Source organism: Cryptotermes secundus, unplaced genomic scaffold (genome assembly GCF_002891405.2).
Source record: "Cryptotermes secundus unplaced genomic scaffold, Csec_1.0 scaffold708, whole genome shotgun sequence".
Lineage (NCBI taxonomy): Eukaryota > Metazoa > Arthropoda > Insecta > Blattodea > Kalotermitidae > Cryptotermes > Cryptotermes secundus.
Genome location: NW_019726238.1, coordinates 1,342,636 through 1,370,219, shown reverse-complemented (window position 1 = coordinate 1,370,219; position 27,584 = coordinate 1,342,636). Strand labels below are relative to the sequence as shown.

At 42.8% G+C, this 27,584-nt stretch overlaps 1 protein-coding gene across 1 annotated transcript; it reads right to left on the bottom strand.

The window, feature by feature from the left end:
* Positions 1-159: 159 nt before the first annotated feature.
* Positions 160-20,843, bottom strand: LOC111864095 (vitellogenin-1). The gene is made up of 20 exons (XM_023851111.1): positions 20,681-20,843; positions 19,645-19,668; positions 18,563-18,708; positions 17,617-17,754; positions 15,149-15,316; positions 14,808-15,041; positions 13,649-14,565; positions 12,392-12,560; positions 11,592-12,202; positions 10,981-11,197; positions 7,901-8,159; positions 7,319-7,571; positions 6,049-6,343; positions 4,894-5,125; positions 4,562-4,804; positions 3,809-3,978; positions 3,026-3,169; positions 2,442-2,913; positions 1,529-1,719; positions 160-1,274 (listed from the first exon to the last, which is right to left on the bottom strand). The coding sequence occupies exons 1-20, from the start codon at positions 20,826-20,828 to the stop codon at positions 324-326; spliced, it is 5,982 nt and encodes a 1,993-aa protein (XP_023706879.1). The 5' UTR covers positions 20,829-20,843; the 3' UTR covers positions 160-323.
* Between the last annotated feature and the right edge of the window lie 6,741 nt (positions 20,844-27,584).

Genomic DNA, 27,584 nt, shown 5'->3' with positions numbered 1-27,584 from the left:
CACGAATTGAATTATTCAAGAGGTTTAATCGCGTATGTATTCCTCTTTATGTTGAAATGTCAGTGGTTTTTGGATTCATCGAGCATACTGGAAGGCTACTTGAAATTTCAAATCAGCTACAGAAAGGAAAAGATTACACCTTGTTAATAAAACCAGAACTTCATTTGCAATTCATATATTCTTCATAAATAATACATATGTTTTTGTGCTTTTTTCTTTGCTCATTGCTGTAATTTAAGACGCTCAACACACATAACAGATCAATTATTATAAGCTAGGCCAGTAAAAAATCGTATTCCATTTATCGTGCAAGGTCATGTTTCTCAATCGATGAGACAACTTGTAGGTATACTGACAGAAATCTCCTTATGTGCTGCCTTCTTGCTGAAGTCGGGGTTGACACCTTTCTTCACCATTTTTTGCCAGTGCTGGGCTGTAGGTCCCTTGACAAGACAGTGGAATTTTATAGCCTTCTTCTGTTTATCCGCGGGACGGCATCGTGAAGAGCACTCCGGCAGGGGCCTCATGCTGAAGCAGATCTCGTGTCCCTCAGCCACCACCTTGGTCCTGTGTGATGTGCAACTGGCCGGAACACTGGGGTTTGCCGGCTTTTTGGAAGATTTCGCTGTTTCGTCAGATTCAGAGCTGGAACTTGAACTGGAACTGGAGTTGGAACCAGACTCAGAACGGGATTCTGATTCAGACGACGACGACGATGATGATGACGAGGACGATGAATCATTGGCAGAATTAAACATTTCGAACCCCCTCTTGTTAGCATTCATTGATTTCTGTTGACTGATCACGTCGATAAAATAGACCTTGTTTTGAACACATGGTTCCAGACGACTGTTTTTCTTCAGCACCTGGGTTGGTTCATCGCATGTTTCATCGGTGATTGCGTATGTAGCTGCGAAGGCAGACGGGTTCTTAACAATGCAGTTCTGTGGTGTTTTGAAATCTGAGAAGGGGTCTCCGTTGAATGCTCCACACAATCCCCGGACTTCATCGCGGTACTTGTTACTAGCCTGCAGCAGAACTCTCTCACTGTCATAGGCGAGCTTCAAATAGTAGTACGGCAAGTTGAGTTGTACGCCGCCGTTTTGCATTCTAAATGCTTGTGCAATTAGCATTCCTTCGGCATACACATTCGTATTTTTGTTGGGCCAGAGTCTGAGAGGACGATCATTCACAGAAACCTGCACGAACTTAGACAAATCTGATGACTGCGGGCTCAGTTCAATCATATTGTTCCCGAGAATCACCTGTACATCCTGTTGAGAAACGAAGAGATTCATGTTACTAGGCTACTAATTGGTTACATTCATAGGAGGTTATTTCCGTGTTTTTCATCCTTAAATGTGTTTGTTTTGTAAATGTTGTTACATATTTTGGCTTTGTGTTCTTTCTACGACTCTCAGGGCTGCTGTGGACATGTTCTGACCCGTCTCGGCACGAGATATAGCTTTTCTGATGAATCATTCATGCATATTTCCCTGATGGCACGACGTATAAGTACGGTACTCACCTTCTTCAGTCCGAAATTGTTATTGCGTACAAGCACAGCTAGATTGCTGCTTTGCGGCCGCTGGCTCTCAGTGCGGAAAGCTGGTTCCTTTGGTACGTCCATCATCATGACGTGCCAGCATTTGCCAAGATTGAGTGGATACGTCCTGTTGTTGAATGTGACAGCAGCAGTGCCATCAACAACACAGCTCGCTGCAAAAACAACCAGTTTCGTCAGTCGCCACACTCTGCTTCATTCATTGGGTACATCTATGCAGATACGTAATTTTTCCCCACAGAAAATATATTTCAGAGTTTGAACACAACTGAGAATTGAATGTGCCATGTGATAAAGAAATGATAGCTCCTGGAGAATTAAAACAAGTGACGAACTAAATAATCTAATAAAAGGAAGGAACGCAGTTAACTTCATCAAAGCCCAAAGAATAAGTTGGCTTGAACACATCTCAAGGATGGAGGCCGGACGAAGAGTATATGACTGGCAGCGACACGCCATGAAAAAGAGAGGCCGACCTAAGATCAGATGGACCGCGTCATAGCTCAAGCGGTTAGTCGCTGGCTTCCCACCGCGGCGGCCCAGGTTCGATCCCGGGTCTGGTCAAGTGGGATTTGTGGTGGACAAAGTGGCGCTGGGACGAGTTTTCACCGAGTACTTCAGTTTCCCCTGCCAATTTTCATCCCACCAATTTCTTCATCATCATAATCACCCGGGGCAAGCTACAATAGGCCAATCAGTGGCTGCCGTGCCGAGTGGAGCCAGTTGGACTCCACCCCCCACTAAGCGAATACAAGGTCACCATTTTGGAGAATGATGGAAACGTGTATTCTATAGATCCCTTTTAACGAATTAAGCATTAATGTTACCATTATGATGGTTATACCAAAAATGAACCTAAAGGATAAACTAAACTTACGTTGTGAAAATAGTGGTGAGAACTGCTTTCTAACTCTTTCGAGAGCTTTGGTATTTGGATTCAGCCGAAATAGTGAAGATTCCAGTGGGCTCAGGCGAATATCGGTGAACTGTACATCCATTATCGGTGCTCTCATGTTCACACTCAGGGCATTACTATTTTCATTCATTTTTACGTTAATTTGAACTTCATTTTGTGGTGGATTCCATGGGAGGACATTTTCAGAGAAGTAAGGATACAGAAGGTGCCGTATCACGGTATATACACTGTATATTTTTCGTAAAACAGGAGTGGGTATGTTCTTGTATTTCAGCGTGAAGGTATGGTCGTCGAGTCTGCTGGCAGTTTCAATGGCATTACGGCAGGCACTGAGAAGGTTGTTCCCAAGATGATTCATTTGATATTGGCATTCCTGGGCTAGAGGACTCTGAGCAACAGCCTGTCTAAACTCAAGAGATTGTTCCATGTTTCCCTGTAAACAAACGGAAGAAATAATGATTACGTGACATACGTGTAATCATTTTCTGTCTCTTGTTAAAAACCAGGCAGGGAGAGAAATGGAGACCTGTGTAATAGGAACTGACCTTCAGAATTACCGTCCACTGAGTGTTTGTGCCGTTGTTCATGTCCAGTCGAGCGGTCATAGAAGAGTTGGGGTTGAATTCCAAGGCTTCGAGCAAGTCCATGCTTGGTACTTGTGGCATCGAGACATTCGCGGAGAGGAAAGTCTGGAAATGATATAATTTTATTTACTTGTTCATAAGTAAAGTAATTAAAAGCAAAGGTAACAGGCCGTGGAGGCCCATAGGGTTGTGAGATGTCGAGGCTCCCACATTTTCTAGACAGTTGGCTCACAGATGGCGATGAGGTTGTCAGCCTTACGCGCCGGGCGCCCTTTACCCCCAAGAATATCCGTGCTACTCATTTCTGTTAGAGGCTGAGTCGACCCCAAGACCATAGTGCGGCTGAAAGGAGTACGTCAATTGAAAAATCCACCTCATCGGGATTTGATCCCGCGACCTTCCGGCCTCAACCAACTACGTTACCGCGTGCCCCCTCTTTAAAATAAAAATGTGGACTTGCAAACATTAAATACCTACGGAATAATTCTGAGCTCAAATTTATAACATGGTAAATACGAGAAGTTGCTTATTTGCTTAGTTTAACTCAGTTTTAAATTTAATCAGCAAACCATATTGTGTACTTAATTATTACATTGCGTTTGCGCAGTTAATGAAATACAGATTGCTGCAGTTGACTGCCAGTGAACCTAAATTCACTCACATTTGCAGCGCTGCGTTTTTAACGTCAAATATACTACGTAAATTGCACCCCTTATGCACCGTAGTTGGGGCGCCATAGCTTACCTGGAACCTCTGACTGTCACTTGAGAGTTGTGCGGGTTTTGCACTGATGAAGAGGAGTGAGCTCGAACTGCCGTCGAACAGAGATGAAGCCTTAGCTGCAGTCGCTGTAAATACTGCTTCAGTCTCGCCCTCGAATTGGACCGACACATCGAGAACAGCAGCAGAAGCGCCTGTAAATAACATTAGCGAAATTCAGTTTCTATTTCACATATGTCATATTACTCAGAAGGGGAGATAGCGACGGGCTGGATGGCCGGGGTTCGAATCCCGACAAGAGTGAGTTTTTCCTTCTGCACAACGTCCAGATCAGCTCTGGGTTCACTCATCCTCCTGTCCTATGGGGACGGGGGGACGTGATTTCCCCGGCGGTAAGGCGGCAGGGGCGTGAAGCTGACTGTTCACCTCCACCTAGTGCCGAAGTCCAGAATGGTGCAGTTATCCCCCCCCCCCATACACATTCGTGGCGTGGTTCTTAATTAATTTTGCAATGCGACAACTTTACCTTACCTTGACATACTGCGCGCCGGCCGCCCTTTACCCCCAGGCATATTCCTGGTACTCGTTTCTGTTAGAGGCTGGTACGGCCACAGGGCCTAATTCGGCTGGAAGGATTAGGTAAATTGAAAAAAAAAATCCAATGACCTTATCGAGATTCGATCCCGCGACCTTCCGGCTTGTAGCATAGTGCCTCAAGCAACTACATAACCGCATGCCCCTGAACAGCCTCGTTCCCTAGCCAAGAGATATACTTACTTGCTGCCACAGCAGAAACCTTGGCAAGAAATTCTTGTCGACGGATGTAGCTGTCCGGAGATTTGGTTGAGCTTGGGTTTGCAGGATTGTAGTTATCGTCCTCATTCCAGAGGATCTGTCTTGGAGCATACATAGATCGGTTCCACTGTTTCTTCTTTGGTTTCCCATTGGTCTCATCTTCGTCGTATTCGACAAAATCGGCCATGAAAGCTTCATACTGAGGATCAGCTTCCGTATTGTCGTCTGTAAGGCACAAATGTACGATGGAATAAGTATCCTTTTTTGTGGGTTTCTTATTTTATGAATGAGAGTGCAAATGAATATAGTCTTACCATAGGCTGCAGTAAATCTAACGGTTTTAGCTGTGCTGAGGGTAGGATCGTGGCTGACGCTCATGTCGGTGAATTTGATGGATCTGCTGGCCCAGAAATAGTGAGCTCGAGATTTTACATCGTGGGATTGAAGACTCTGAAGAAGCCACTGGAGATCTATAAATTCTTCTTCTGTCTGTGCCATAATGGTAAACGCTATTCCAGTGGTTTGCTGGCCGACGGTTTTATTAAACTATATCAGAAAAGAAAATCATTGAATGTTAAAACGCACAAGAATGTTTGCTTTGATTGCAGTTAGCTTTATATTTAATGAAATAAACTTCATTAAAGTTTGTGCCAAAGTTATGTGACAATTTCCATATTTATGCTTTCAGTATTAAAACTTGACTGCCCGCATTGGTATATGAACGTTTTAAATGCGCTCCCGTACTCAATATTCCACATGCTTCAATGCAGTTATGTTTCTGCTAACAGATGGCAGTCTATTCGGACTCGCTTATACAAGTACTGTATGCACAATGGACTGACATGCAGCACGCGACAAACAAATATGGCCGTATTAACAGCAAACCATTCGCCAATTTAAGCACTTTAATTTTGAAAATATGTATGAATATTCACTCACTTATGGAACTGAGCCCTTATTGAGAAGCCGCCGGTTGTGCAGCCCCTCAAGAGCTTCCCAGCAAATTATGAAACCCGAAGGTTCATCACCGTGTTCACAAGAGCCCTCCACTGGTCCCTATCCTGAGACAAATCAATCCAATCCATGCCATCCCATCCTATCCCTCTAAGATTCATTTTAATATTGTCCACCCATCTACGCCTTTGTCTTCCCAGTGGTCTTTTCTCTTATGGCTTTCCCACCAATATCCTATATGCATTCCTCTTCTCCCCCATTCGTGCTACATGCCCTGTCCACCTCATCCTCCTTGACTCGATCATTCTACTTATACTTGGAGAAGAGTACAAGTTATGAAGCTCCTCATTATGCAGTTTTCTCCAACCTCCTGTCACTTCATCCCTCTTAGGTCCAAATATTCTCCTCAGCACCCTGTTCTCAAACACCCTCAGTCTATGTGTATGAATATTATTACGATTTAAAATTGAAATCGTACTTGACGACTTTTGTGGACTTCAATGATAACGACTTACCCATTTGGACGGGCGTACGTGAATGACTTTAGCGTTACTGTCTTGGCTGGCCGGGTTCATGGTGAGGATATCGTGTCTGGTAGTATAAGGCAGCGAGTTCCATTGCAGCAGTTTGTGGTACTGACTGCTGTCTAGCAGTTCTAAAGTCGCATCCACGTGATAGTTCTCAAAATCCAAATTAACTGATGCCCTAAGTGGAATGTTAACTAGGAGGTTTCTTTCCAAGCCGGCAATATACCTCGCGTTTTCGAATGGAGCTAGAAATCCAATCTTGCTCATCTTCTTCATGGAGAACCTGTTTGTGGAATAAAAATTATTTACTTGTTTGTTATTAATGTTTTTTATTATTATTAGTTTTATATTTATTAGCGTAATTTAATTGCATAAAAACTCAGTGGTTTTAGTCCGCAAGCGAACTATACCGACCGAGCGACCACCGCTTGTCGGCGAAGATAGTGACAACTTGAGCGGATAGAGGGTGTCGCGTGGTCATCACAACGAATCCCCACGGCAGTTAATTTCGGTTTTCTAGACCGGAGACGCTATTTCCTTGAAATAGCTCCTCAATTATCCTCACGAGGCTGGCTGGACTCCGTTCCAGACCCATTACTTCTCAGAAAATCTGGTAGCGCCGGGAATCGAACCCGGACCTCTGGGTCTGTAGCCAGGAACTCTGCCTTCATATGAGTGTCGTTATCCTCTCCCCTTATGCATTTTTATGGGTGTACTACCACAAGCTGAACAGAACATCCTAAGTTAGTTCATCGTCTGACATAATTGGGCTCGATCTTGCCTTGCTTCGCTGTGTTTGAGATTCGTTATTAAAACCCGTTTATAGACGACAAAAATTTATTGGAATTCGATGGTCCACTGTTTTCGCAGAAGGTATGGCAGAACAGGAAAATATTCAGTTATACTACTCTGTCCAAAAAGAATCCGACCTTGGGCCGGGAAAACAAAATTCTGCATCTGGGTGGTTACAATATCTAATCCCCTTCAAAGTAGGCCCCTTGCTGACTCCACACACTTAGCCCAGCGGTCCTTCCGTCGCTGGAAGCAATTCTGGAAGGCTTCTTTTGGAATGGCGAGTCAGCAAAAAATCACGCATGCGCATGAAAGTCCCTTCTACCACTACGCTCAGTTTCCCCACCCCTTTGGCCATTGCTTACAGCGGCAAAAAATAAAGTCGGATACTTTTTGAACAGTGGTGTATATCTGCGGATTTCTATTTTACTGTGAGTGACGTAGCTATGCTTGTAGCATTACTTACACAAGGTTTAAGTCAGTGGTAACGTTCAAAAAATCAGGGATTTGCACAGTGTCGTCTGAACCTTTGCTTAAGTCGGGTTGTGAGCGCAGCCGAAATTCACCAGTAGATTGCAGGAGAGATGGTGCTTCCAGTGTGTAGATGGAAGGAAGCCCCAGGGCGTTGGGGAAGGCCAGAGTCAATCTTACTGGGTTGTATAATTTAACATTGTTGAAGGCGTTGGATTGACTGAATCGTTGAGAGAATTGTTTCACAACTGAAAATAAAAAGTAAAAATAGTATTTACAGCCGAATAGTAGTGTTCTTAGATAATCTTTACATTCCAAACCACAAATATGAGATAAGTTGGAAAATGGTGAGCTTTCTAAGACTTTAAATAATAGTTGGTATACAGTGTGTCTCACAAAATTTTGGAGTCTCTATGTATGAATTTTTTATATATAAGAAGAAAGCAGTCTTCTGGGATTTGGCACCGTGTATATGTGGTGTTAACACCACATATACACGGTGCCAAATCCCAGAAGACTGCTTTCTTCATAGTCACCGCCGTGAAAGCCTCAAATCTTTTTATATATAGTTACATACGCTTGGGAATTCTATCCATCCAATTCTTGTCGAACGGGAAGAATTTCTGTGCTCCTGCAAATCGAAATTGCATATTTCCTTCCACTTGTTCTGCTTTGTCGCGTATGATCTTCAACAAACTCTCCAATTCGTCAGTGTTCCATTGCGGCCAAGATGAAGCACGTCTGCTGGATTGATTCTTATTTTGACGTCTGTTGTTTTCGAATTTCTGTTCGAAGTAGTTAAGCGCTTCTTTCACACTGGACCACATTGTTGCAATCTGTAGTGAGAATATTTAAATAGGATCATACCACACTTTATGCATAGGTTCGTTATATGTGTCCATGCACCGTTTATTCATTAATATACATTTTATTTTATAAACTTGTAAACTACTTATTCGTTCTTTTTGTGGTTGAAATTTCAGAACATTTTCATTTACATATGCCAGGACTGTAAGCAGTCAACATCACTCATGGAGCTGAGCCCTTCTTGAGAAGCTGCCAATTGTGCAGATACTCAAGAACTTCCCAGCATTTTACGGAACCACAAGGTTCATTGCCATGTTCACAAGAGCCCTCCACTGGTCCCTATCCTGAGCCAGAGCAATCGAATCCATGCCATCCCATCTCTCTAAGATCCTTTTTAATATTATCCACCCACCTACATCTTGGTCTTCTTAGTAGTCTCTTCCTTTCTGGCTTTCCCACCAATATTCTATATACAGTCCTCTTTTCCCCATTCGTACTATGTGGCCTGCCCATCTCATCCTCCTTGACTTGATCAATCTAATTATACTTGGAGAACACTAAAAGTTATGAAGCTCCTCATTATGCAGTTTTCTCCAACCTCCTGTCACTTCATCCCTCTTCGGTCCAAATATTCTCCTCAACACCCTGTTCTCAGACACCCTCAGTCTTTGTTCCTCCCTTAATGTCAGAGACCAAGTTTCACACCCACACAGAACCAGAGGCAAAATTATAGTTTTGTATATTCTAAGTTTTATGTTTTTGGACAGCAGACGAGAAGACAAAAGGTTCTGGACTGAACGGTAGCAAGCATTACCCGAGTTCAGTCTCCTCTTAATTTCCTCCTGAATCAGGTTTTGATTTGTTATAGTCGTTCCCAAATATTTAAAATGTGCCTATCTTTATGTCACGATTTTGCCCTGCATTTTGGTGATGAGAGAGCAGCATATGCTTAATTTTCTCTGTGTTTACTTCCAGACCAGCTTCCTTACTACCGTCAGTTAAAGTTTGTGTTTTTTTTATTTATGATATCTACATTATCACCCAGTAGATTCACATCATCAGCACAGACCAACAGCTGATATGTCCCATTTAATTTCAGTCCCACCCGGTTTCCCTGGAGCTTTCTAATGGCATATTCTAAAGCAACGTTGAAAAGCAATGGCGATAAAGCATCTTCTTGTTTTAAACAATTCTGGATAAGAAATTTATCAGACAAATGTTTACCTATACGGACTTTACTGTACGTTTCGTTTAAACACATTTTCATCAACCTGACTAGTTTCATGGGTACCCCAAACTCTATCAGAATACTGTACAGTACTTCCCTCCTAGCCGAATCATAGGCTTTCTTGAAGTCTATGAATAGCTGATGTATTGTCTCACTGTACTCCCATTTTTCTCCAATATCTGACGAATGCAAAAGATCTGATCTGTAGTTGATCTGTTACGTCGAAACCCACACTGATGATCCCCAATAATTTCATATACATATATGGCCTTAACCTTGAAAGAAGAATATTGGACAAAATTTTGTGTGACGTTGATAGCAGTGATATCCCACAATAATTACTACAGTCAGTTTATCACCCTTCTTGTGAACAGGTACAATAATAGACTCCTTCCACTGATCAGGCAATTTTTCCTTATGCCAAATAGAAGTAATTAGCTTATGGATCTTAGAATGTAATATTTCACCTCCTGCTTGAAAAAGTTATGCCGGAATTTGATCACTACCTGGCGATTTATACCTTTTCAATTTAGCAATAGCAATTTCGACCTCAAAAGGGCTAGGATCAGGTACTAACGGCTCAGCTCTATGGATTTCTGTCTGCCTAACATCACTGACCCTATGTACATTCAATAACTGAGACACGTAGTTCCTCCACCTATTCAAAATGTTGTGGGAATCTGCAAGCAAATCGCCATTCTCATCCTTCACTAAGTTACTGCTAGGCTGGTAACCCCCTCTTAAAGTCATTTATTCCTCTATACAGGTCTCTAATATTCTTGTTCTTACTGTTTATGGCAAGCTCATCAATTTTGTCTTTCAGTATTCCCTCTTTTTGTTCCTGAAATGCCTGCTGGTTTCGCGTCTTATATTGTTCAGATTATCCCCATTTAACTCGCTTGGATCCTGCAGCAACTGCAATTTGGCTTATTTCTTTTGGGTTAATAATTCTGAACATCCTTCATGGAACCATGGCTTATGCTTCTTCGGTTCATGATAACCTAGACTCTCTGTGGACGAAAATTTGATATTCTCTTTAATAGTTTCGCAAACTCCATTAATACCCACCTCAGGTCTGTAAGTAGTGTGAATTTTTACTATTTGTATGATAACAGAAAGTGAAAAATGATTCTTTTTTTGGGTTCCCCCCCCCCCTTTCGATATAACGAAACATATGCTTCAACGTTAGTAAGTATACAGAAGATTTTACATAAAAACAACAATTAAGTTGAAGAAAGCCATCTTCTGGGATGTCGCGCCGTGTAGAAATTATGTTAACCGACGTTTCGGAGGAACGTATCGCCTGCTGGCCACTTCACCAGACCCTTCCCAACCCCCCTCTACCGTTTCCTATGTAGCCCCACTCACTTCCCTCCGTCTCTTATAAAGCTGTGTTTACTCGGCTGGACTCAGTCTGTTGCACCTGCTCATGCTGATTCACTTGCAGATTTCTTCTTGTCTTCTATCCTGAAGATGGAGGTGATATGTTCCTCCGAAATGTCGGTTAACATAATTTCTACACGGCGCCACATACCGGAAGACGGCTTTCTTCATGGTCACTGCTGTGAAAACCTCAAATCTTACAACAATGAAATTATTTTTTCCCCATGAGAATTACTTACACTGCTGTGCTCGTTCCTGCTCCCACCCATATTACGAGTTACAGATGCAAACAGGGAACTGGGGAACAGGCTGTCGCTGCTTCCAATGTAGCTAATGAATTCTTCGTAAGCAAGATCCAAATCTTCAGCCATCCTACTCTTCATGAAGGTTTGCGAGAATGAAAGATCTGGTATATTTGGTTTCAACAGATTCACTGCTGCTTTCGCGTTGTTCGCCCTGTAAGTGTGAAATTAGTAATAAAAAATTTAAATTGCAAACTTCACCGCAACTGAATCAGGATATGCACAATATTATTATTATTATTATTGCTAGTGGGCGGGACTAAGTCCCTTGTACTGCGGCCACTTCTGGCCTATTGTACCAGCCCCAGATGATAGGTGAGGGTGATTGTGGAGCATTTGGTGGAATGAAGATTGGCAGGGGAAACCGAAGTACTCGGAGAAAACCTGCCCCAGCGCCACTTTGTCCACCACAAATCCCACTTGGCTAGACCCGGGATCGAACCCGGGCCGCCGCCATGAGAAGCCAGCGACTAACCGCTTGAGCTATGGCGCGGCCTATGATGTTCACTTACTTCATATACAAATCCACGAAGAGAATGTTTACTTACAACTGCCAGTTGGGTGGATCCTGCAGCTTCGCAGCGCTCAAGATGGCAGACTGCACCATAGAGGTGACCTGTGGGTCCGGATCAGTATTGGTGAATTCGGCCATTCTCTGGAGCATACTTGCTGAAGGATCTGTCTTCATTAAAAGACTTACTGCGAGACACCTTATTTCGTGACTTTCACCAGTGTTTTGATACAGCTTCAGTAAAACTGCCGCGGCTTCTTTCGAATGCACACTCGCCAGATTGTCCAACGCTGACACCATGAGAAATCTTTGGAATTTCGATGCGTTCCTTGTCCCTTCTAGATAAGGTTCAAATATTGGAAGAATGCTGGGATGACCAACATTCCCAAGTGCACCAATAGAGACCTGAATCTGTCGGCTATCACCTTCATTGATGGCTTCATTGAGTAAGCGCCCCAAATGTGGAATATAGTTCTTGGTCAATTGTGGGAATCTCTTAGGGACCATCCAGCCCCAGATATGCACTGGGTAGTTATCGTGGGCAGAAACATGGTCCACCGCTACTTGACGGAGTAGATTGGAGAAGGATAGTAATACAATACTGTTGAGACTGTTCTGTTTCTTCACCTTAGGATCTGTGGACAGTTCCTGGAAGTAAAATAATACTACTTCAGCACGTGTGTCAAAAAAACAGACATCCACAATAAGTAATTAACTCCGTCGAGCGAACTTGTACTCGTCAATAGATGCTTGTGCCTTTGTAGAACCCAAATGTGTTTGTAAGAGTCTATCACTGGTGAACATTCATTATATTTGAGTTATATTTTGAATACTTACGAAGAAAGCGTCGAGGTATTCTGGCGTAGGTACCAGGGATGCACGAGGCAAAGCAGCGATAACAGCGACAGCTTCGGTTCCCGCTATTTTGTTGTCACGAATCCATTCGCTGATTGTTAACAGGGCAGGCAGAGTTCCGGCTTCAGCAACGGCGTCGCGGAAGGATTTCCTGTATGTGATATATGCAAACATATTGTAGTACACTTGTGGTATGACAATCATTGTTATTCGTGTGTATGAAGAGAGGTGACTCTCGTTTTGGGGGTGTGAACTACATTAACATATTGAAGTACGGTTATAATTTTTAAGTCATGACTGACAGAAGCTAAGAAATAGTAAAGCTATCCCTGTAACAGGCCGTGGAGGCCCATAGGTTTGTGTGATGTTGAGGTTCCCACATTTTCTAGACAATCGGCTCGAAGATAGCGGTAAGGTTGTCGGCTTTACGCGCCGGCCGCGCTTTGCTCCCCAGGAAAATTATTTAATTAATTCCTGGTACTCAGTTCTGTTAGAGGCTGAGTCGACCCTAAGGCAATAGTGCGGCTGGAAAGATTAGGTAAATTGAAAAATTCAATGACCTCATCGTGACGTGAACCCGTGACCTTCCTGCTTGTAGCATAGTGCCTCAACCAACTACGCTACCGCGTGCCCCCGGCCGCCCTTTACCCACAGGAAGATCCCTAGTACTCAGTTCTGTTAGAGGCTGAGTCGACCCTAAGGCAATAGTGCGGCTGGAAAGATTAGGTAAATTGAAAAATTCAATGACCTCATCGTGACGTGAACCCGTGACCTTCCTGCTTGTAGCATAGTGCCTCAACCAACTACGCTACCGCGTGCCCCCGGCCGCCCTTTACCCACAGGAAGATCCCTAGTACTCAGTTCTGTTAGAGGCTGAGTCGACCCTAAGGCAATAGTGCGGCTGGAAAGATTAGGTAAATTGAAAAATTCAATGACCTCATCGTGACGTGAACCCGTGACCTTCCTGCTTGTAGCATAGTGCCTCAACCAACTACGCTACCGCGTGCCCCCGGCCGCCCTTTACCCACAGGAAGATCCCTAGTATTCATTTCTGTTAGAGGCTGAGTCGAACCTAAGGCAGTAGTGCGGCAGGAGGGATTAGGTCAACTGAAAATCCAGTGAACTCATCGGAAATCGATCCTGCGACTTTCCGGCTTGTAGCATAATGCCTTAACCAAGTACAGTACCGCGTGCCCCAAGAAAGAGAGGTAGGTAATATAGCAATTTAATCGTGCTTACCATGTTGCCCATCCGTTGTTAAAGCTTGTCCTTGATAGGTTCTGGAACACGGGCTCGGGAACAAATAATTTCTTCGTCAGCTCACTCAGCTCTTCCCGATTCATAATGCGAACAAGCCGTGTCATGATGATGAATTTGGCCAAAGTATTCTGTTCCGGGATGGAACTGGCATTTTGCATATCTGAGTTGATTTGGTAAGCAAGCTTGATGACACTTTCGACAGGATTCATACGGCTTGGATCATTGACAGCACTCCATTCGAGGTCCATAAGGAAAGGTGGGAGGGGGATAGTTGTGGCTTCTTCATTCTGTGGTCTCATTTGGAATTCATCTTTGCTACTGCTCTCAGGAATGACGCTGCGACGGCCGATGTCACTGCTCTGTTGGTTCTCGGCAAAGGTTACTTGGCGTTTCGCTGATCGACGAAACCTTGCATTCTGACGACTCATGTGAAAGGCTGGTCTCTCGTTTTCATTCATGTTGCTAAACTTACTGCTACTTCTCTTCATATGTTCTGACATTCTGGGTTTGCGTGTTTCCTCTTCGCTACTGCTGCTGCTGCTGCTACTGCTGCTGTTTGGGGCATTTTCTTCGCTGCTGCTACTGCTACTGCTACTGCTACTGCTACTGTCTCTATCCACGTAGAAGGCCTTGTCACTTTTGGTTCGCTGTGGGGTTTCATCTGCAAATGCCTTGTAGCGGTACACAAGATCTCCAGCATTTCGAGGGTTCTCAGGGGCAGGGATGTTTTCTGGTTCTTCTATCGAGACAATGGTGAGGTTTACCCGACTGGCGATAATGCCCTGTTGGTTGTTGTACATTTCAGGACTAACAAGTACCTTGTTGATGGTGACTGATGATTGGATTGTGAACTTGCTGAAGGTGCCACTGATAATAGCCCGGTTAAAGGAAGAATGCTGCAACAAAGTACAATTTTATTTGTATCGGTAAGATCCATTCGTATAATGTCCAAGCACACGTTCATTTCAGGATCGGGTCATCGCAAGGCGTCTGCCTTCACTGAGCAACACAGAAAAAGCAAACACTAAAACACAAATCGTTCATTTATATTAATTACCTGTATTAAGTTCCGTTAATTAATTGAGCCCGTAAGTTCCAAAGATTAATAAAGAATACATAAATAAATTTATGTACTTACAGACAAAAATTCTCCCATCTTGTTTTGGCCTGGTTCAAAGTCATCTAATCCAGTAAATCCAAAATGTAGAGCGCTTCTTTCCTTACAATTAAGAAAGTTTAGGTTCTTGGTAACATCGAAGATGTTGTCATTTTCTAAGTCACTCAAAGGAGCCAGTTCTGGCTGCTGCTGAACCACGATTTTGGGGAGCGGGGAAATATCGTAAACGACTTCACATTTCCCAGTAATTGTGGCCTGAGTATAAAATACATAGTATTAATTAGTGAAGTACTTTCCAGCTTAAGTTGTTAAATACATATAGTGGCGTGTATGTATTTTCATACGAAATTCTATTTACAAACTTCCATTGCTCTGAACACTGCATTGCTGGAATTGGCTACAGGGAGGCTGTTTTGCCTGTCCCTGATGATGTTCATTCCTTGCACGTTCACCTGGAGCGGACTCAAGATACCTTTCAACATGTTAGTTTGCCACTCATTAGAAGAGTCTGAGACAGTCAGGTTTTGGATCTGGAAAACATAAAAAATTACAGATTTATATTTTGTAATCAGGACTTATCAGAATTTATATTAACCAGTTCTAGTATTTAAATTCACTTCTCGAAATAAAGAATTCCGAATTCATTCTCGAAGAGCGCTTTCTAAAAATAATATATATTTTTTTTTTTTTTTAAACGCTGTCAGTATTGAGATTGTAACGTCGACTATAAATTCTTACACAGCATCAATATTCGCCCCTACCAGCCATCCTTCATGCATCCCGAAGCTTCTTGAGAAGCTGATGGTCGCACAGCTAATTAAGAAAATACGTCATGTACAGAAAGTGAATGTTCATTACCGCGTTCACATCCCTATACTAAACCCTGACCTGAGTCAGATGAACCCAGTCCACATGCTCATTATTTCATGAACAACTTTAATATTATCCTACCATCTAATACAGATCTTCAAAATGGCCTCTTCTCTTCATACTCCTCAACCAAAATAACATGTGCACTTTTCATTTCTACGTGCCCTACATATCGCTCCTGGAGACTCCTAGTACAAACTACGATGCCCCTCGGTAAACTGCCTATTCCAACCCCATCTCACGTCCTCCCTGGGTAACGGTTCCTAACTTGTGATTTTTTTACGGTCAGCAGTTCTTAGCCCACTCCCAATCCCAAAGTTGGAAGACCACCCATTATCTGATGTCCAAGGTTCGTAGGTACTGTCCGAGTCATGAAGGAGGATGTGCCAAAGACTGGTTGTAAGCCAATAGAAGTCGACCACGCGTTAGCAGAGGAAATGGGCTGAACTAAAGACCAACTTCAGTGGACTTAAACTCCGTGGCCTATAGTCCGCAAGCGAACTATACCGACCGAGCGAACGTCGCTTGTCGGCGAAGTTAATTCCAACTTTTGCGGATAGAGGGTGTTACGTGGTCAGCGCAACGGAACCCCACGGCCGTTAATTTCGGTTTTCTAGACCGGAGCCGATATTTCCTTGAAATAGCTCCTCAATTATCGGGGGCCCAATTAACACGTCTTAACTAGACGTAATTCATACTTAAGAAACACTCCGAGCCCTCATGTTAGTGAATATAAATGGTAATTCGATGGTAATCCGTGTTTAACTACAGACAAATTCTAAAAAGCTCTGTAACTCCGTGTTCTTGGCCGGAATGTTTTGAGTTTCTTACATTGTGAATTACGTTTAGGTCGCGAGTCATAATCTCTTAATTACGCAACAGTCATTGAACCAATCTATTGATAGAGGTTAGCTCTTTATAACGTAAGCAGCAGAGCAGGTGTTTCCCCACCATTTCACCTGAGAACGGAAACAGATTCGGTTTCCGAAACATTATATTCATTCAGAATACAAAACTGTGGACAAAGACTGGAGACTCAGTAATCCTGAGTATAATGATTGTACTTAAGAGCAAATTAAATTGAAATGTGCCCAGAACACGTTACAGTAAATTCTTAAATGGCCTCGCCATAACTCAGGTTTCCCACCGCGGCGGCCCAGGTTCGAGCCCGGGGTCAGTTCATGTGGGATTTGTGGTGGACAAAGTGGCGCTGGGTCAGATTTTCTCTGAGTACTTCGGTTTCCCCTGCCAATCTTCATTCCACCAATTGCTCCACAATATCATCTCATCTGTGGCTGGTACAATAGGCCAGAAGTGGCAGCAGTACAAGAGACTCAGTCTCGCCCCTCTATTAATAATGAAAATCCAAAATAGATGTTTAAGAAATTGCAGTTGTTTCACGTTATTAACATAACCTCAATATGGGAGTGTTGAGTGAAGTAAAGCCTCATAATATTTTAGTTGCTTTGTATATTTGCTTAATATGTAATCCAACATAATGCACTATCTCCGGATGTGGGCTGCTACTTTATTGATTACAGTAAGAGATTTTTATTTTTCTCTAAATCGTTAAATGCAATATCCGGTCTCCTGACTGTAAGTACTTACTGTTCTTGTAGTCACTTCTTTCTCGTGCAAGAAATGTAGTATTTTATAGCTCTGTATTATGAACGTGAATTTGTGAATTAATCTTAAGCCTGCTTTTACCGGTTCTCACGGTCTCTTCGCTTGCAGATTTCTTATATTTTTTTCTTCTACCCTGAAGATGAAGGCGATACGTTCCTCCGAAACGTCGGTTAACACCACATATACACGGTGCCAAATCTCAGAAAACTGCTTTCTTCATAATCTTAAGAATTTTACTTTTCTCGTCGTGTGTTGTAGGTTTGGTTGATTCTGACCTTAAGCATACATTTAATAATTGTGGACCTCTGTTTATTTAACTCTTAGCATTACTTACCAAACCATTATTCAGTTTCAGTTCGAATGGCTTATTGTCCCATGGGAGGGGCTGCCACTTCGGATAGTCATCAGCAATGTCTTGGCAGCAACCTTCTGGCATTACCATGTTTACGTGAGCAAACTGGGCGGCGAAGAGCTGTAATACAAAGGTTCATATGTATTAAGTACATTGCTAATAACAATAGTGGTGTTATGTTTAGACAACTGAGCAGTAATCGCGAAATGAGGTTCTCCGTAACTTACTGTATTAAAAGTAACCAGCGTTAGTTCCTCAAGAAGACTATTACGTATTTGAATCTTATCGTCTGGGACAACAATGCATTCGGTCTAAGAATCCAAGCTCCTTTGAAGTACGTTTAACTACTTATATTTGAGTTTCTCACAGCGGATACTCTGAAGAGTAGTCTTCTGGGATCTAAAGCCGAGTGTAATCCATGTAAGTTCATTGGCATTTCATAGGAAAGCACTGCTTCCATCTTCGATACTGAAGACGAATGCTTTCCTCTGAAACGTCGGTGGTCTTCTACCGAACTAGTCAGCGTTATATCCCATAGGACCCAGTTTAAACTAATTGCGGGCCGCGTCATAGCTCAAGCGGTTAGTCGCTGGCTTCCCACCGCGGCGGCCCGGGTTCGATTCCGGGGTCTGGTCAAATGTGATTTGTGGTGAACAAAGTGGCGCTGGGGCAGGTTTTCTCTGAGTACTTCGGTTTCCCCTGCCAATCTTCATTCCACCAATTGCTCCACAATCACCCTCACCTATCATCTGGGGCTGGTACAATAGGCCAGAAGTGGCCGCAGTACAAGGGACTTAGTCCCACCCCACTAACAATAAAAGAATAATAAAAATAAACTAATGGCTTTTCCAAAGTCTATATATCAGACAGTAATGTCGGTAGCGTTTTCATGATTTGTTAGTAATTATGATATTTTCGGTTTGCGTACCTTCCCTCTGAGTTCTTGGGTGGTCTTCGGTTCAATGGCTAGCTTTGCCTTGACCAGGATTCCAGTGTATTGGTTGGCCAGCTGATGTAGGCCCGTAAGAGCACGGCCCTCCACGGTATATACATATTGCTTGTTGGGCTCCCAAGCTAAATACAGTGACATGAAATAACATTTTATCACACAGCTCACGTGATGTGCATTTTTTATTATTATCAATAATTAAGTATCAGGGGATCTTTACTGTGATTTGTTGATGAAAAAGAGACTAATGTATAGGACATTATAACGTAAACAAGTCACATAAATAAACATACTATAACACTCTCAGTGTGATTATTAGTTTAAATGTACATCTCGACACATAATTCAGGATTTTATAGTCTCTTTCAATTTTGTTGTCGTACCAAAAATGAATTGTACTTAGGAAACTTCGTTACTTTCCTCGAAGCGAGGGAAGGATAAGGACATTTTAATTCCTTCCCTTTCACAGTGGAAGTGAATTATTTAAATTGTGTACCTAATTATCCACTATTGATTAACAAATAATTAGTAACTGATTTTAAGAACTTCAAACTAAGTTAAATGTAAACAAAGTTAAGTATATAAAGATTATTATTTGAAGTCAATGATTCTTTGTGAAATGTGTTTCAGTCTAAGCCTACAATGATGAAAAGTGGACAAAAAAGTAAAAACTAAAGATATCCCTGTAACAGGCCGTGGAGGCCCATAGGGTTGTGAGATGTTGAGGGTCCCACATTTTCTAAGCAATCGTCTCACAGATGGCGGTAAGGTTGTCAGCCTTACGCGCCGGCCCCCCTTTAGCCCCAGGAATATTCCTGGTACTTATTTCTATTAGAGGCTGAGTCAACCCCAGGGCCATAGTGCGGCTGGAAGGATTAGGTAAACTGAAAAAAAAAACACCTCATCGGGATTCGATCCCACGACCTTCCGGCTTGTAGCATAGTGCCTCAACCAACTACGCTACCGCTGCCCCAAAGTGAACAAAATGAAATGCAAATTCACTACTACAGTAGCAGAGTCTGTCTTCAGCAATTAATACCAGAAGAGTGTGCAAGTCTTACCCGGAACGGCAGCCACTGTTGCCACTGTAAATAGACAAATACAAATTTCATTAAGGATAAGAGTTCAACACCAAATCAGTCAATTTGAAATAAATCTATGGGCTTTTGGGTTCATCTCATGTATTGGTGTAGCTATGTTGTGCACTTTCAGGATCTGGTCACATGTTTCATGAGATTGAGTAACGGATATTCATCTGTTAATATCATTAGGATCAAATTAGAAAAGAAACAGATTAAGGATTGTCAGCCTCACACAAAGTGGCCTATAGAATTTAATGAATATATTGTTAACGTAATATAATTGCATTTATTGAAGTGGATGACACGTTCAGAGATTCAGGTTTATGGAACTCAGTGAAAATGAGCTAAAAATATATCCATCAATATATGGACTTATTTTCCATAAACACTGTGCAAACATTTATCATATTTATGTTGCTCTAGCCCCTCGATACACTGTAACAAATATACACTCATGGAAATTTTAGCTGATTAATGTGTCTCAAGGAATTTGAAACAAGCGCTGTACTAACAAGCAAGAAATGTAGGATTTCAGAATCCATAAAATATAACTGCTCATTATTTAAACTTAAATAGTGCTATATAAATTTCTAATACATAACGTCCTTCCCATAATGCAACAGCGTCATAGTTCTGTTCGAATTTATGGATATTTCAATAGAAATATCCTTAAATTAAAAAAAAAATTATGACTGAATTATAAATTATTTAATAGTATTGCAGAAACTGCTGTGATATTTAAAATACGTACTCTCATACCCAAGCGCAGTGTTAAAATAAATTCTGACCTTCCAGCAGAATATAAGGGCACAGCATTCAATTAAGAGCTAGAAAACACATGACGTATTCCTTTCGACATAGCTGGGCCGTTCATTTTCTATTTCGTTAATTAATTTATGAATAAAAAACATAACATTTTTGTTTATGTTGAATTTCTAAGTATTGAACAAATATGTCGACTTAATAATCTTACAGAAGATTGAAGATTGAATATTGAATTCTGTTCCATGCTTACCGAAGAGGCAGCAGAGAAAGGCCTTCCACATGTTGCCGGCGATGTGGTGAGCGCTGCTGTGGCCCATCACTGGGCATGGACACGATTTATAGGAAGCGAGTCCTGTGTGCTCTTCATAGGACACAAACCCCTGACGATGCTGGGTCATGGGGTCAGTTTGTCCTCAGCAGAATCCCAGGACTCGAAGCTTGGATTGACTGAGGGTCGCACGCGGATACTTTATCAGCGCAAAATGCTGTGTTCTGCAGTTTACATACATGCGCTCTGCCCCCATGTCGCGGTTATTAATATCTCACATAATGAGCGTAGGGCTTTGAATTAAAGTATGTACCTGAAATGTGTTCAGGGAGCCGGGATAGCGTAGTCGGTATAGCGACTAGCTAAGGGTCGGAGCTCGAGTCCCGGTAGGGACAAGATTTTTCTCTTCTCCACGTCCCCCATACCGGCTCTGCGGTCCACCCAACCTCATATTTAATGGGTACAGGGGGCTCTTACCTCGGGGGTAAAGCGGCCAGGACCTGAAGCTGACCACTCCCTCATACCCCATCATTGCGTAATGCTGAGTAAGTTAAGCACAGAGACAACTTTACCTTTTTACCTGAACTGTATTCGCAGGAGACATTTGCCTAACTGTTTTTAAGAAATTTGGTAAGGTAACGTTCTCCTTGTGCTTAACTAATTAAGCACTACGCCATGAAGACGTATTGGGGAGTGGATGTATAGATCCACATTTTCTTGACCTCGGCAATAGCTGGAGGTGTGGTCAGATTCACGCCCCGGCCGCTATACCCCCAGGGAAAGAGCCCCCGTTACCAGTTAGATAGGTTATGTGAACCCCAGAGCCGGTCTGGACGGCTTGGAGATGAGAAAAATTGACCCTACCGGCACTCGAACTCCGACCCCTCGGTCGTGCAGCCCGTAGCCATTCGTTATATCGACTGAGCTATCCCGGCTCGTAAGGAAGTTGGTTGGGTGTGCAGTAGTAACGTGCCGTGAATTTATTTCTTTTGTGCTTTATGTAAATACGCTTTCATTAGCTCAAGGCTATATAGAGTCGCAGTGTAAGGTGCTTAGGGAAACATTAATTGGATAGGATGTGGAAGGAAATACTATCCCAACATTCATTCGAGAGACAGAGAGAAATTACGAAAGGAATTAATCAGAATTGTGGTCTGCCAGCAGAGACTCGAGCTAGACATCTTCCTTCTACTTCTTGAGTCAACTTTTCGATACTTTTTCTTCTTTCGACCTTGAATGGGTTAGGGCCTTTGGACTGTTCTCATTCAGACTTAACTTCTGAAAATATTAATCATAGAGACAATTAATAGGACACCTTAGGTTGGGGATCGGCATATCACAAGGCCCGTAACTGCTCGTATATAGGATAACACTGACATACATCAGGCCTTGGCCGCGCCATAGCTCAAGCGGTTAGTCACTGGCTTCCCGTCGCGGCGGCCCGGGTTCGATCCCGGGTCTAGTCAAATGGGATTTGACAAAGTGGCGCTGGGGCAGGTTTTCTTCGAGTACTTCGGTTTCCCCTGCCAATCTTCATTCCACCAATTGCTCCACAATCACCCTCACCTATCATCTGGGGCTGGTACAATAGGCCAGAAGTGGCCACAGTACAAGGGACTTAGTCCCACCCCACTAGCAATAAAAGAAATAATACATCAGGCCTTGAATGTGATTCGAAGACCCGATCCAAGTATTCGAATAGCCGAAGGCAAAGCAACAGGAGAAACTGTATAACCTCAGCGACCTCAGGGCCTCTGTGATAATAGCAATTCAGCAGCTGATTGGTCACTCAGCAGTAGAGCAATAAGACCGTGAATTCCATAATCCGCCACTCAGCTCCTTCTCTTCGCCTTCCTCTTTCACCAGCATCCATCTTTACTGTCTTCCCTTCTCTGTCTTGCAAATTGATGCCTTTAAGAAGGTATCGTTTCGCTTCTTGTCTCACCCAGTCTCACATATCCTAGGCACACGCCCAACATGTCGTGGTTTCCTGGATTTCACTGTCCTCACATTGCTGGGTGATTGTATAAGTCACCAAGTTGTTCGTCATGTATCGTTTTATGGTCCCTCACTTCACTTCATTTTTATCACAATTCCTCATTTCTTGGTACAAGGAGCACGTGAAAAAGAAAATAGAAGAATACAGGAAAGTGAAGTGACTCTTGGGTAGGACATTCCAGTTATCAATGCAAAACAGAAGGCCAGGTCATAAAACCGGTTTGGACTTGAGGAACACATTGCAGTGGCATATGACCATACCGCTGCTACTCAAAAAGCTGAAGACCGCCTCTGTGGTCACGTGGTCAGAGTTACTGGCTACAGATCCAGAGATCCGGGTTCAATTCCCGGCGCAACCAGATTTTCTGAGAAGTAGTGGGTCTGGAACGGTGTCCACTCAGCCTCGTGAGGATAATTGAGGAGCTATTTCAAAGAAATAGCGGCTCCGGTCTAGAAAACTGAAATTAACGGTCGTGTGGATTCTTTGCGCTGACTACGCAACACCCTCTATCCGCTAAAGTTGACACTTCGACGAAAACGGGTGGTTGCTCGATCGGTATAGTTCGCTTGCGGACTAAAACCACAGAGTTTGTTTTTATTTGTTGCGTGTATAACCATCTTCATTTCATGTCTGAGAGTTTAAATATCCAGTTTAACTCTTACCCACCACAGAGTTCGGCAAACACGGATTCACTGAAATCTCCGCTTTCAAGAGACTTATATTCCGCGCTATACGAGGGTTTAGCATGCTGAGTAATAGGGTGTTAGTATATGGACTGGGTTCGTGTGGGACAGGGTCCAATGGCGAGCTATTATGAACCCGTTGATGAGGTCTGGGTTCCGAACACGATCCAACAGCTGTTGCATTGCAGGGCTTTCGTTGTTTAGTGCTTTGTAACATCATATACTGTCTTTCAGAAACTGATTCTAATTAGATTTGAAAGTAGACAACCCATACGGACGCTCAAATATGTGGCAATAATAGACGGAAACAAGGATTCCGTAGTAGGGCGGAATTCGAACCCACGACACCAGCGTAAGTCCATCGAAGACAATGCTCGCTGCTGATTACTTGGGCGTTGTGATCGGCATATTGGCACCTAATGAGATAAATGTTGAATTTCGCTTGTCTTCGAGTAAAGAGCCAGTTCTTTATGCAGATATTCTTAAGAGGCTTTATATTTAACATCAGTCGAAACCGGATCCTGTAGGTGCCAGACATTGGCGGACAGTTCTTACGGCAGTAAGCTCGGTAGCTATGTATCGACGTTGGGGCACTATGCTACAAGCCGGAAGGTCACGGATTCAAGTCCCGATGAGGTCATTGGATATTTTCAATTGATGCCCTCCGGGTATGGAGGGAAGCTACGAATACATTGAATAAGAACTCGCGGACAGCCGACAAGGGGTGGTCTTCCAGCTTTGGGATTGGGCATGGGACTAACAACTCCTCACCGTAAAAAATAACTTTGTTACGAAAATGAACACAAAGCCTCGGACCTGGACGGATTCTCTGGATAAACGACCTAGGCTGAAGAACTTGGTCTCTGACATTAAGGGAGGAACATGGACTGAGGGTGTTTGAGAACAGGGTGTTGAGGAGAATATTTGTACCGAAGAGGGATGAAGTGACAGGAGGTTGGAGAAAACTGCATAATGAGGAGCTTCATAACTTGTACTCTTCTCCAAGTATAATTAGAATGATCAAGTCAAGGAGGATGAGGTGGGTAGGGCATATAGCACAAATGGGGGAGACGAGAAATGCATATAGGATATTGGTGGGAGAGCCAGAAGGAAAGAGACCGCTGGGAAGACCAAGGCGTAGGTGGGTGGACAATATTAAAATGGATCTTAGAGAGATAGGATGGGATGACACGGAGTGGATTGATCTGGCTCAGGATAGAGACCATTGGAGAGCTATTGTGAACAAGGTAATGAACATTCGGATTCCATAAAATGCTTGGAAATTCTTGAGTAGCTGCATAATTGGCGGCTCCTCAAGAAGGGCTCAGCTCCATAAGTAAGTAATAAGTTTATTATCCGGAAGTACAGTTGTTTAACACTATTATCCTGGAGTTGGGCTTGGGTCGAAATAAAACGTACTCCGGTCGGCCTTCCGGTACAGCTGTTCTCCATGGTTTGAGAGTGGTTTTACCGAGGGGCCCAAAAATGCAGGTTATTCTTTTATATGCTCTTTACCCTGTGTACTAGTTTTAATAAACAGGGATTATGGACGAATGGCAAAATAATAGCTTTAAACAATTTGTCACACCAAAGCGTTAAACTTTGTCCATAATTGTTATAGTTATTTTGTTAAAAAATTGAAGACACTACTCCCACTTACTTGCGAAAGGAGGTATTTTACGTAGCAACTTCTGTTCCGAATGACAGATAAGTAAGCAGAGTGACGTGTAAGGTGCTGAGTCTCCGGAAATCGTAATAATAGCAGATATCCCTGAACATATTAGCGATACGCGTAGAAAGATGGTGGAGGGGAAGTGCTCATAGTTACTTATAATAATATATTTCGGTTCCAAACATAATCATAATATCGCGAGAAGTTAAGTGATAGTTCTTAATGTAACTTACAAACAACCATTGACAGAGAGCAGAGTCCATCTTAAGCTTATATTCAGTTAGCTACGCACGAAATTCACCGTCATTTGTGTAACCAAAAGATCTTTTGATGGTGTCCAAATTATGAAGTCCATCCTTAAAGAAACTCAGTGGTTTTAATCCGCAAGGAACTATACCGACCGAGCGACCGCCGCTTGTCGGCGAAGTTAGTGCCAACTTCAGCGGATAGAGGGTGTTGCGTGGTCAGCGCAACGAATCCCCACGGCTGTTAATTTCGGTTTCATAGACCGGAGCCGCCATTGCCTAGAAATTGCTCCTCAGTTATAATCACGAGGTTGAGTGGACTCCGTTCCAGAACCACTACTTCTCAGAAAATATGGTAGCGCCGGGAACCGAACCCGGACCTCTGGATCTGTAGCCAGGAATTCTGACGACTAGACCACAGATGCGGTCGAAGTCCATCTGTAAAATCCTGTTTAATATTGTGAGCAGTTAATTAGATTTGTAAACCTTTTGAATCATATCCAACACGCTGTATTTTCCTAACCTTTCGTTATTTCAACTCCTTTCAAGAAATAAATTACACGCAGAATGATGTTTTCTTACTCAGTGCTTTTGTGTGTTGCCGTTATCTCATTTCAGTTTAACTTGCAGTATTAAGTGATAAATGTTTGTTAATGAGCTGTGAATACAAACAACATCAGAGAACCGATAACAGAATATATAAATCTACCACGTGGGTAACTGAATATAACATATTACACATAAAGGTTATATTTATAGTTTTATATCAGAAGCGAAACACGAATTCCTAAGAAAATACTCACGAAACTTCGCTTATTTCACAGAAACAGCTGCAGAGACACTTCCTGGAAACCAGCATTTCCCTATTCCAATGTACATGAGCTCTATATATTACGGTGACATGACGAATTGTTTGTTAATTAACTTCCAAGCAGTACACAGAAAATTAAAAATGGGAACATAATTCCGGAAAACCGTGATTGGGTCCATTTCTGGCGGAATTACTAATAAGAATCACGAACGAAAAATTATCTATAGTATTACTGGCTTTCTGGGCCTCACCTTAGTGCTTCGAGCTGAATACGACGTTTCGGAAAATTGTTCTGCTTCCGACCCAAGGTGGAAAGATGGAGAATTACCTACTCAGTACGGCCCGAAAAATAGAGCTAATCTCAACCGATTGTTATCTCAGTCTAATGGACCCAACTGTAAGCGATCATTGATTAAAACTGTCTCGGTCTATCGGACCCAACAGAATGGACCCATTTCACTTGAGGCCGGAAACGATTTCATATTCCGAAACATTGTAGACCAATTAAATTCGGAATACAGAATTAATACGATGGAGAAAGTCCCGAAACCCAGCAATAAGAAGTGCCATTTTCAGAATCTCACTCAGGCAGTACGTGTCAGGATTGCAGTCTCCTGATATATAACGCCGTGTAGTTTCGTAGATGATGCCTCCATGGCCGTGAAGGGGGAGGCATGTGGTTGCTGATAGGCGTCTGTACCGAACTGCGCGGTGTTACATCGCAGGAGACCTCAATCTTGGCCTTCAGGATTGGATTGAAACTTTGTCGGCTTACACATCAAGTTCTGCCTTTTGAACGTATGTGCGTACCTCATCCTGTTTCTTTAAAGGAGGGGCAAGATTGTAAGAGGTACGAAGAAGCTTTAGAACCGATTAAAACTATCGACGTTGCCGGTGACGATCGCTGTCCTTGATTAGCAGTGAACTTGTACCGATGCCCCGAACTCAATCGTATGATGACCTCTACCAACAACTTGCATGTTCTGCAGTTAACGCATTCCACGTGTATTCATTGCATATTAATGAGACGAATGGATAATTATTACAATATGAACTCGTAATAATTTCAATTCGTAATTAAAGCTTAGCCGATCACCTTAGACGAGCGGTCTAAGGCATGTACTGTTCACTGTTCGGTTCGAAACTCCACTCAGGGCATGAACGTTTCGTGTGTGTATACAAGTATGTTTATTCTGTGTTTAGGTAGAGGCCTTGCGACGAGCTGATCACCCGCCCAAGGAGTCCTATCGAATGTGTAAGATCTAGAAAAATCGAAGTGAACGGAGAAATTCATGGAGGTAGGCATAGGCCACTGGGGCTGTAGAGCCAAGGAAAAAAAAAGTATATTTGAGTGTAGGGTCACTCTTTAAAGAGCAGATATCGAGGAAATTAAAATAGAAAAAGGTTCTAATAATCACTATATGGTTACCGCATTAGACTGAATGTGACGCAATTCCCCGTCCCCCCAAATAACTG